The sequence below is a fragment of the Lathyrus oleraceus genome, chromosome 6 (assembly GCF_024323335.1).
Source record: "Lathyrus oleraceus cultivar Zhongwan6 chromosome 6, CAAS_Psat_ZW6_1.0, whole genome shotgun sequence".
In the NCBI taxonomy this organism is placed as follows: Eukaryota; Viridiplantae; Streptophyta; class Magnoliopsida; order Fabales; family Fabaceae; genus Lathyrus; species Lathyrus oleraceus.
The window spans coordinates 468,198,148-468,209,785 of NC_066584.1; the positions used below are offsets into that span (position 1 = coordinate 468,198,148).

General features: G+C 37.6%; 2 protein-coding genes across 2 annotated transcripts; one reads left to right on the forward strand and one right to left on the reverse strand.

Annotated features, from left to right (window-relative positions):
• The first annotated feature begins 243 nt into the window (after window positions 1–243).
• LOC127091740 (elongator complex protein 3) lies at window positions 244–4,169 on the forward strand. Its single transcript, XM_051030436.1, has 9 exons — window positions 244–889; window positions 973–1,042; window positions 1,157–1,329; window positions 1,904–2,078; window positions 2,451–2,617; window positions 2,750–2,969; window positions 3,090–3,194; window positions 3,438–3,590; window positions 3,825–4,169. The coding sequence occupies exons 1-9, from the start codon at window positions 420–422 to the stop codon at window positions 3,981–3,983; spliced, it is 1,692 nt and encodes a 563-aa protein (XP_050886393.1). The 5' UTR covers window positions 244–419; the 3' UTR covers window positions 3,984–4,169.
• A 375-nt stretch (window positions 4,170–4,544) lies between these two features.
• On the reverse strand, window positions 4,545–6,426 carry LOC127091741 (equilibrative nucleotide transporter 1). The gene is made up of 2 exons (XM_051030437.1): window positions 5,838–6,426; window positions 4,545–5,683 (listed from the first exon to the last, which is right to left on the reverse strand). Exons 1-2 carry the CDS (start codon window positions 6,406–6,408, stop codon window positions 4,956–4,958), a joined length of 1,299 nt encoding a protein of 432 aa, XP_050886394.1. The 5' UTR covers window positions 6,409–6,426; the 3' UTR covers window positions 4,545–4,955.
• Between the last annotated feature and the right edge of the window lie 5,212 nt (window positions 6,427–11,638).

Below are 11,638 nucleotides of genomic sequence, written 5' to 3' on the forward strand. Positions count from 1 at the left end.
CATGAGCGTCAATTAGATTGGCTAGCCAATCCAATTGGCACCTCCTCCTAAAAGTGGAGTAGTTTGAAATTTTTTTTGAAACCAGAAATATTTTGGGAATTTCTATTTAAAAGTGGGTTATTCTTATAAAAAATTCCGAAAAATATCTTTTGAAAAAATTATGAAGATTAAAAAGAAATTTGCAATTTTTTATAGGTAAATATTTTGCAATAAAAAAATATAAATAAAATAAATAAAACTTAGTTCAGTCCCCTTCCGTTCAAATTGCGTCGTCTCCTTCACCAGTACGACTGTAACTCAACCAAAACCCTAAAAAAATTAAAACTCACGTGTACGGATTTCCCCCAAAATTTTGCAGATAGAAACCTCGAGGCATAATCTTCAGCAGTTGATTGTTCTGGTGTTCGCAGCTGTGGACAATGGCGGCTGCAATGGTAGCGGAGGCGAGAAAGGCGCCACGACCAGGTAAGGGAGGCTTTGAAGGCCACGGCCTCACTGAAGAGGAAGCGCGCGTGCGAGCCATTGCGGAAATCGTGAACTCCATGGTCGACCTATCTCATAAAGGCCACAAAGTGGATCTCAACGCTCTCAAATCCGCCGCGTGCCGTAAGTACGGCCTCTCACGCGCCCCCAAACTTGTCGAGATGATCGCCGCTCTACCGGACTCCGAACGAGAGGTTCTCCTTCCTAAACTCCGAGCCAAACCCGTCCGAACCGCATCCGGAATCGCCGTTGTCGCCGTCATGTCGAAGCCTCACCGTTGCCCTCACATTGCCACCACTGGTAACATTTGTGTCTACTGCCCTGGTGGTCCTGACTCGGATTTTGAATACAGTACTCAGTCTTACACAGGTTATGAACCTACAAGTATGCGCGCAATTCGAGCAAGGTATGTATCTTATCATTTTCTTTGAGAAACTCAAATGCTAATTGAAACATGCTAATTTGATGTTTTTTTTGCTTTGGATTTAGGTATAACCCTTATGTTCAGACAAGAGGTAGGATAGATCAGCTTAAGCGTTTAGGTCACAGTGTAGACAAGGTATGGAGCTCTATTATTGTCTATTCAGTGATTGAAGTGCGAAGTATATATGTGTGTGAATGTAGTTACTGTGTGATTTTAATGTCCTTGTGTGTGTGGTTTATTGTTTTTCAGGTTGAGTTTATATTGATGGGTGGAACTTTCATGTCTCTTCCGGCGGATTACCGAGATTACTTTATAAGGAATCTTCATGATGCTTTGTCGGGACATACTTCGGCCAATGTAGAGGAGGCGGTAACGTACTCTGAGCATAGTGCAACCAAGTGTATTGGCATGACAATTGAAACGTGAGTTGCCTGCCGTTTTATAATTTGCATGTTGCAACAAATGTTAAATTTTGAGTCTTCGTTGTATAAATTTTTTAATAGAGTAGTGCTTTGGAGTTTATGGTATTTGGGCACGAGGGGAGAACACTTTTAGAAACTATTATAGGGAGAATGGATCATATGGAGGTTAATTATATAGTTAGAACATGAGAGACCAAGAAAAACTACAAATCAGGCTATTAAGATGAATTTTAGTTCACATGATTTATCATTAGACGATTCATAAGAAGACATTACAGTGCCATTTGATTCATGTCACTGAACTCCTCCTATGAAAGAAGACTGTTTTTGTTGTTGTAATAAAAATAAAAATAATGAAACAAGATATACTAGTACTTTATATAAAGTTGCTGTTATGACAACTATCGCCATGACATAAACTGGTTTAGTTATGCTTTTAAGTTTTAATGCATTTCTTGTTTGGTCATATCAATGAATATATACGTGGAACCTTTGCGTAAATGTTAAATAGTAATAGTTAATGCAACACACCAGTGAGCAGCTTATCAAGTTTTGCATTTCGTAAACTTCTCAGGAGGCCAGATTATTGTCTTGGGCCTCACTTGCGACAGATGCTTTCTTATGGTTGTACACGTTTGGAGATTGGAGTCCAAAGTACCTATGAGGATGTTGCTCGTGACACTAATAGAGGACATACTGTTGCGGCTGTAGCTGATTGTTTTTGCCTGGCTAAAGATGCCGGTTTCAAGGTCTGTCCATTGTTTCAATCTGTACCTTCAGTCACAGCTTTGTTCTGTCAAACTATTTTCCTATATACTCCTTATGCTGAATCTTTGTATTAAAAAATTGATATATGCATATTCCTACACTCAAATTTGTAATGAACTTAATCATAACCTTGTGTGCTATCTCATTATATCTGTCTAGGCAAGGACACGCTTTAAATAGATTCATCTGCAAAGTAAGCTACTTTCTATATTCAAATTACTCTCCAATGGTTTGGATTTCCCTAACTATATCCCCTTAGAATACAACTAGGCAGTAGGTTGGTCACGAGAGTTATAAGATATACTATTTGTTGTCATTGTGTTTATGCTTTTCTTTTTTGGCTTTTGCTTTAGGTTGTTGCTCACATGATGCCTGATCTTCCAAATGTCGGTGTTGAAAGGGACATGGAAAGTTTCCGAGAGTTTTTTGAAAGTCCCAAGTTTAGAGCAGATGGACTTAAAATATACCCAACTCTTGTGATACGCGGAACTGGGCTTTATGAGCTCTGGAAAACTGGCAGGTACCTATCAAATGTGATATATTCTTTCAAATGCTTATTTCTAAAACTCTTTAATTTTTATCTCATTATTAATCTGGATTAAAAGGGCACGTGGATAGTCATTAGTCAATTTGGTTGTTAATATCATTGTAGATATAGAAATTATCCACCTGAGCAACTTGTGGACATCATAGCAAGGATCCTTGCAATGGTACCTCCATGGACACGTGTTTATAGAGTTCAGCGGGATATTCCGATGCCTTTGGTTACTTCTGGGGTTGAGAAAGGGAATCTAAGGGAGCTAGCATTAGCTAGAATGGAAGATTTGGGATTAAAATGTCGTGATGTTCGGACCAGAGAAGCTGGAATCCAGGTGATTATCTAGAATCAGTCTTGTTTGGGAATTTTATATAATGAAGATTTATCTTTCTTGAGACACTTTGTATGCTAGTATTTTTTTGGAGCATCAACCGACATTCTGTATTTCTTGTAGGACATTCATCACCAAATTAAGCCAGAAGAGGTTGAACTTGTTCGTCGTGATTATACAGCAAATGAAGGTTGGGAAACATTTCTGTCATATGAAGATACACGGCAGGTATTATTACCCTTCTTCCCTCAGACTCTTGTTAGTGCCTATCCTTGTGTATTTCATCATTTTGTGCTTTTAAGAGTTGTAAGACGTGAGCCTAGTTTGTTGCCGGCATTGTTCTTGTGCATATTTTTCTTCCTTCATTGTAAATCAAGGAGACATCTCTTAACCTGTTCTTATATTTAATTTGATTTATTTTGTTGATGAAACATGGTCATGACTTTGGTTGTGATGTCTGCTATTTAACAGGATATCCTCGTTGGTTTGTTGCGACTGCGAAAGTGTGGCCGAAACACTACATGTCCAGAGCTTATGGGAAAATGTTCTATTATTCGTGAGCTCCATGTTTATGGAACGGCTGTACCAGTTCATGGAAGGGATTCCGACAAGCTACAACACCAGGTACTACTGTCGTGCTAATAGATCAATGGCATTTGGTATCAATAAAAATCTTCACACGGTTTTATTAGATAAGACTATCTGAATTGAAGTACTGACTTTCACTTTTGGATTTATGGAAGCTGCAGAGCCAGTATTAGTGTATATAAAATTCGTTAGCCATATATACAATATTGAAAAACATGTCCTTTTGTGTCCTTTAATTGACCTGCTTTTGACGAAAATTAATGTTAACAGGGTTACGGTACGCTTCTTATGGAGGAGGCTGAACGGATTGCTTGGAAAGAACACAGATCAACTAAAATAGGTGTAATTTCTGGGGTTGGCACACGCCATTACTACAGAAAATTGGGATATGAACTTGAAGGGCCTTACATGGTGAAATATCTATTGTAATAGTAGTAATAATTAAAATAGTTATTTTTCATGTAATAGTAGGCTAGTATTGCAAATTATGATACTGGTTTTGTAGTTTGCTCCAGGAAAATAGATTACCTACATTCGCTTTCATATGTCCGAATGCCAATTTGTAAACTGTATCAATCAAGATATATTCCACCATAAATCGCAGCTTGAAACTCAGTCATGTCACTTCTTTGAATTAACAATGATATCACTCAAAACACAACCTCAACATTACAATGAAATAGTCTGTTCTATACTTTCAAAAGGAGAATCAATTTAGATAAGTTTATCTGCAAGTTTCTTCATCAATTTGAATATCTGGTCCTCACAATCAGGTCTCAGCATACCAAGTTGCATAAGTAGAATATATGACAAGGGAGAGGACAGGGTTTTTATTCTCTTTGTTTTCCCTGACATTTTAACAAATACCAAGAATTACTCTCTAATTAACCATAGTTAAAACAGTGCAATAGTAAGAGTTTTACTTTGTTAAAAAACAACTAAAGATACACTACAGTCTATAGGCGCTTAAATGATTTGAGTCTCCTGTGGTTCAGAGCAAGTCATTCCAACATTGGATCAATGATTTATTTATGCTAAGAATCACTAAGCATTAAAGTGACTATATACTACCACAAGGATCCTTAACTTCTCTAGAAGTGGCTTGAAGGAATAAATATAGATTCATATTTCTTATAAACCTTAACATAGTCACAGAAACTAAAACTTCCAAACAGATCCTAAGTATCTAGGCTTTACATCTTGTCTACAAAAAGATACCTTTATACAGTTCAAAGCTAATATAGTTCATTAGAATTTTACAAAGATTATGAAAGGTAAATTACAAAATTTCACATTTTTCAACGATCATGATAATCAAACCTATCCAAGTTTTGACTTCTGGTTTAGTGAACCATAGTACATATAGATTTTCGACTCCCTGGATATATACAGTTTTTCTTATCAAATGACCCAAAACCAAGCTATAATAGACCCAACAGCCAAACCAAAAACTAAGAACAACACACTCACAATCCCTGCAGTCTCTGCATGCTGCAACTTTACAGTCTTAGGAGCCAAAATCATCAACACACTAGTCAAATATCCATTTGTAAGCCCTAAGAGACAAGTCAGGATTGTCACCGGAACCTCCGTCCGGAAGAATTTCGGACCGCGCAAGCATCCAAAGAAAAGTGGGAAAAACAACAGTCTTGCTACACAACAGCCTACTGCAATTTTCGCATTCTCTAGTAAGTATACTGCAGTAAGACTTTTGCCAACAAAGTCGAACACATTAAAGCAAGTAATCAACAGAATCGGATACCAATCGTTAAGAACCCGAGAGTGGACGTCCTCCGTAATGTAACCTGGAAATATTGCAAGCGTCACAACGTAAATGAGCATGATGCCAAATCCATACCACTTGATTGTTCTTACAGTATCCCTTACAGTTAACCTCCATACAGATCCGGTCAAAGGACCGTTGTCTTCCTCCGCAGCGGTTGCTTGAATCTTAAGTTCGTTATAGAACTTTATAATGGGAAGCTTTTGTGCTACATTGTATAAAACCATGCATATCAACATAATCGCAATTGATACAAAAAAGTAGACATTTGCACTCTTTTGCAAGCCAGAGGCATCTTGTGTGTAAACAGCTTTTGTAAATATCCTCAGGAAAGAAACAAGTATACCTGAAGTCAAAATAATATAAATCAATTTTTTGTTCTAATTTTGTCTGAATTTTCGCAACAATTACAAGCTTAATATAAAACTTGCAAAACCTCATTAGAAAAATTAAGCAAAAAAATGTAGGAGTCTAACAGAACAGCATAAGATAAGATATACCAGAGACAGCATTTCCAACGACAACCGCCTGCGTGTATCTCTCCGGCAACTCACCGGCGGATCCGATAACAGAACCCTGCACCAAGGCATTAGCCACACCAGAAACCCCAACCGCCCCAACAGTAACATAGAATCCATTACTCAACCCAACACGACCCTTAACATAAACAACATCAATCAAAGGAACAACCAGTAGAGAAGCAACAAACAAAGCAAGGCCAACATTGATCCTTACATAAGCATGAGATTTGTGTCCGTTAAGGATGATGAGGAAGAGACCAGAAAGACTAACAACTGTGGAAACTATAGCGAAAATACGGTCAACGCTTGCTTGAGGGTAAAGGTAGGAGAAGTAGTCAACGGCTGTAATGAATGAGTTCCATGGGAATAAGTAACCGATTCCAAGTGTCAAGTAGATTATGTATGCTAAGTTCCATTTGTCTTCTGGTGCTTTTTTCTTTGTACCTGAAGCTGAAGCTGAAGGTAGAAGAAGAGTTGATTCTATGATATTGTTGTTGTTGTCGTTTTGTAGTGGCACCATGTTTGTATGAAAGAAATGTAAATATATCATTCCTATTATATTTGCAACTTGAAATATATGTTTGCAAAGGTTTGAGTTTTTTCAATTATTTATGTTAGTATACATTTTTTAGTTGAATAACATATTTTAATGTAAAAATTATGTTTAAATTTATAAATTATAAATCAATTTTAAATACAAAATTAATTTTATTTTTGAAAAAACAACGTGTTAAAATCAATTTTACTCGTTTAGAATTGATTTAATCTTTTCAAAATGGTAACCAGAGATACACTAAACTATACTCACGTGCAATTAAGTGTTTAAGTTGGTATTTATAAGTTGAGCATGTTCTGCTTTATCCTATATTCTATCTTATATTTTATATTTTATGAAAATGAGAAATTAAGTAGCCTAATAAGGTGTCTAACTCATCACAATTGTAGCAAGTTCATTAGTTATCAATAGAGATAAAAGGGTGGTCCACTTAGGAGAAGAAAACATCATAACGACGTCGAGCAAATGATATAAGATAAAGGTATCATTTTATTCGCTATAGTCTCGATAGATGCAAGAGTAATGATACAATGACACTAGAATTGACATTTACATTGTATTTCCTTTTATTTATTATTTTAATGTAAACTGAAAATTAGATTTTTTTTATGAAAATAATTCAGTTTTAAAAAAAAAATCTCAAAATAACTTTGTTTTTAAAAAAAATCTCAAACTACCTACCTCACTTTTAGAAGAAGACGTCAATCCAATTGGCGTCTTCTCTTAAAATTAGAGTGCAAGCGCCAATTGGATTGGTTAGGGCACATGGTGCAGCCAATTCAATTGACGTTCATGTGTAATTTTTCAAAAGAGACGCCAATTGGATTGACACCTCAATGTATTTTGCAATTTTTTTTGTTAAACAGTCTATGTAATACATAATTTTGAAATAAGACAAATTCATATTAATATAAATTCTCGTTTACACAAAAAAGCCTAATGTTGATGACCGAGATCACCTAACCGACCTCCGGTACCACATCCCATAATTACCTGAACCCGTGGCCCTAACCCACGTTGATGTTTCATCACTGGTGTTTGAGCATCTAAGGGGTCAGGAACATCACTACCAACTACAGGAGATGACCTATTGAGATAGTCAGACAAATCAGCATAGTCTTGAGTATGCATTGAAGGTGTACCGCCATAGCTGAGTTCATGACCCATGCCAGAGTAGTTGGGTTGTCTTTGACTTATTGGTGGGTGACCGGGACGGTTGAAGGGAGACATGGGTGTGAATGATGCGTCGAGGAAAGGTTGGAAAGATTGTTGGGGTGTTTGGTAGAGATAGGGTTGTTGGAGGTTTCAGTTTTGTGAGGTTTCGGCTTCTTGACTATGGTAGGAGGAGGGGCGATTGGTGTTAAATGATCGTTGAGTGTTCTGGCTAAGGCGACTTTGGTAGGGTGATGTGTTGGGTGCGAAGCGATCTTGGGTCTCTGGTTGATGATCTATTTGTTGGTGGTGGTATGGGGTATGCTCTTGGTATTGTGGTTGGATGTATGGCATGTTAGGGTTGTATGTTTGTATGTTTGTGAAACGGAAAGTTTGACGGACAGGGGGTTGTGTGTAGCCGGTCTAACAATGTTGTTAGGGGTTAGATGTTGAGGCGTCTGGTGTGTAAGTTTGTTGGCATGGGTCGTATAGGTACATATCCTTGGTGATAAACTCAAAACCAACCGATTTGTACTAAGTCATATAAGTACGACTTGGTTTTTCTTCATTTGGCATCATTGCGTCAGTTAAGACATGGTCATGGAGGTGCTTCCATTTGCAACACTCAGATCTTGCGAAGTTTTGCCATGGATTGAAGTTCCATTGGTTGTTAACTTTGCGCATATGCCATTCTCCTAGGCTTGCTGGGGGATCTGGGATGTGTTGAAGCACACTGAACTGCAACTTCACACAATCACTATTGTGCATCTCCATAGTTGTGAATCTTATTATCGGTGTGCATGCAGTCCATACGGCTGGGTCTTCTTTGTTTACTTCATGGTCATGATCCAAATTTAGGTATGGACGCCAAATGAACTGAAATGTGAAAGTAACTTGAATTATAAACTTGGTAGAAGAAGTTAACAAATTATAACGAAATAATGAGGTTATTATCCATACGTTTGTCGGTCGAAGGTGATCCAAGAGATTGTGATACTGAGTAATACAATGTCTAGAACATCTGTTATAACTCATACCACGTGCCGACCATCTGCACCATAAAGGTAAAAATATTAGTTAGAGATAATAATCGTTAAAGTAAGTAAATATATAACATTTTAAACAACTTACTTTTGTGCATACGGGAATGTGAAAGGGTTGTTGTTGACGGGCGCTGGGACGGTAGTCTTGACCAACTCCATGCTTGAAGTAAAACAGCACATCCAGAAAAGGTAGATGTGTCTCTGTATGAATTTTTACACAAAGAGCTATAAAGATAGGCCAGACAAGCAGATCCCCAACTATAACTTCATATTTTATCTACATGTCTTAGTAAAGGTAAAAATATAACATGCATACTAGAAACACTACCTTCGGGAAATAAAAAAGAACCAATTAAAAGCATAATGTAACACCTAGTTTTTATTATTCGAGCCTCTTCGGTAGAATGCTCATCTAAATGTAAATTGTTATAATATAACTTAAGGCGTGAAAGGAGTATACCTTGACCTCTCGAGTTATCATCTAACAAATCAGTATCCAATAGGTCCATGCAAATTGAATTCGCATAGTTGGTTTTACCATTTACAACTTTATCTTCAATAGGCAGTCCCAATAGCATGTAGACGTCTTCTAACGTCACGGTACACTCACCGATTGAAAACCAGAATGTGTGTGTCTCGGGACGCCATCTTACGCATAACGCAAGAATGAATTTATTATCCACCGACCAAGACATAATTTTGCTTATATGTCCAAAACCGGCGAGTTTAACATACAGTTGAATCATCGGGTCCATGTGGACATATTCGTGGACCCGAGTACGGAACCTTGAAACATCCTATAAAAGAAACAAGAAAATATTTTACTAAGTTGATATGTTATTAAAAGGTACTCTAGACAAATAACAAAAGAATAAAACGCTTACATAAGTTGTTATGTTTGCAATTGTTCCTCTGTGCAATTCGCCCATTGTGAGGATAAACATCTTGTAGGAGATGAAAGAGGTTAGTGCAGATGAAAAAGATTGTTGCAGATGAAAGATTTGATGTTGTAGAAGAAGTAGTGAGTGATGGTGTGGAAGAAGTGTTAGAGTTACCTTCCTATTTACAGGCAAAAGTGTGGAGCATAGAAAAATGTGTTTGCATGTGGTAGCCAAATGAATTGGCGCCCATGTGCATTTTTTACATGATATCGCCATTCAAATTGGCGCCTCCATAGGCTCATGCATGACACACATAGGTCTGAATGCTTGGTTACGAGGTCTGCATGCATGCAAGACATGGTGTAACCAAATGGATTGGCACCCATGTGCAAGGATTGTAAGGAGACGCCAATTAATTTAGAGCTAGTGCTTGCATATGTGACACGTGGCTTTCCTCTCTCTAACATGCTGGACACATCACTTCAAACTAGCTTGTATGTTTGACACATCATTTCGGACTAGCTTGCATGTTAGACACATCACTTCGGACTAGCTTGCATGTTAGACAAATCACTTATCTATTTAAGTGTCTTGCTATCAACATCCAACAATCAACACACATTCATCTGTAGCAAGAAACTAATTTTCATCTGCACCAGAAATATTACAATATCATCTTCACCGAAATATAGTGTCAATGTTCACTGCAATGGTGAGACATACGATTCTGAATTATACGGATTTTATTTTCGAAACACCGATACCATTCGACTTACGATCAAGAGAAATGCAAATTTCTTGCATTTGGAAAAAAGAATACAATCATGCATAGGATATGGTATCGTGTCAAAGATCACGTATCAAAATCCAATATTATTTTAGAACAGTCAATGCAAGTTTTTCCCGCTTAAGGTACAGGATGATGAAGATGTTGAATACATGTTTGTTAGTCATGAACATTCTGGCTGCAATTGTATTGAGTTGTATATTTCTCTTCAACCATGTATACCATCTCAGCAATCTCAAATAACCAGTCAGGATGAATTTGATTCACAATACTCACATGGAGTCGACCCAGAAGCAGAAGCAAAAGTCAACGTCGTTGATGAAGAAGAAGAGGAGATCGAGATTCAAGTTGATCATATGTTGAACAACGACATTGAAGATGATGATCAACCACCGCCAATACCTCCTAGTCATGTCTACAATCCGCCTCAACATATGTCGAACATGGATCTGCATGACGATGAAACATCCAAGAATGTTTTCTATAACCCGTATCCACGATCAGAAAGCGAGTTAAAGATGGGAGACATGTTCCACACTAAAGAAGAATGTGTGCGAGCTATCAAAAAATTTCACATGAACAACTCTGTTGATTTTACAGTGAAACTCACTGATTCGAGAAGGTATTTCATTGAATGTCGTAACATCCTTTGTAAGTTTCGGTTGGCTGCATCTTACAAAAAGAAAAGCGACTATTGGGAGATAACTTCAATAGACCCACATCGCAGTTGCATTATAACTAATCTCGAACAAGACCACCGCAAATTAAGCGCTGCATTGATATGTCAAGACATTTTGCCGCTTGTTAACAAAAACCCATCAGTGAAGGTGAGTATAATTATATATCATATCAGAACAAGATATAATTATACTTCATCTTACAAGAAAGTGTGGATTGCGAGGACAAAAGTTGTTGAACATGTATTCGGCAATTGGGAGGATTCATACAAAGAATTGCCACGGTTTTTATGGGCACTAAAAACATATGTCCCAGGAACTGTGGCAATTATGGAGACATTGCCAGCAATGACGCCAGGCGGAACCTGTGTTACTGGTAATATAATCTTTCACCGTCTCTTTTGGGCGTTTGACCCATGCATCAAAGGTTTTGCATTCTGCAAACCTATTATTCAAATTGATGGAGCATGGTTATACGGAAAATACAAGGGTACCTTGCTTATGGCGGTTGCACAAGACGACAACAACAATGGCTTTCCCATTGCCTTTGCTCTGGTTGAAGGTGAAACTGCTGGTGGTTGAGGTTTCTTTCTTCGACACCTCATAACGCATGTGGCTCCACAAGCCAATCTCTGTTTGATTTCTGATAGATATGCTGCCATTAAGAGTGCCTACAATAACCAT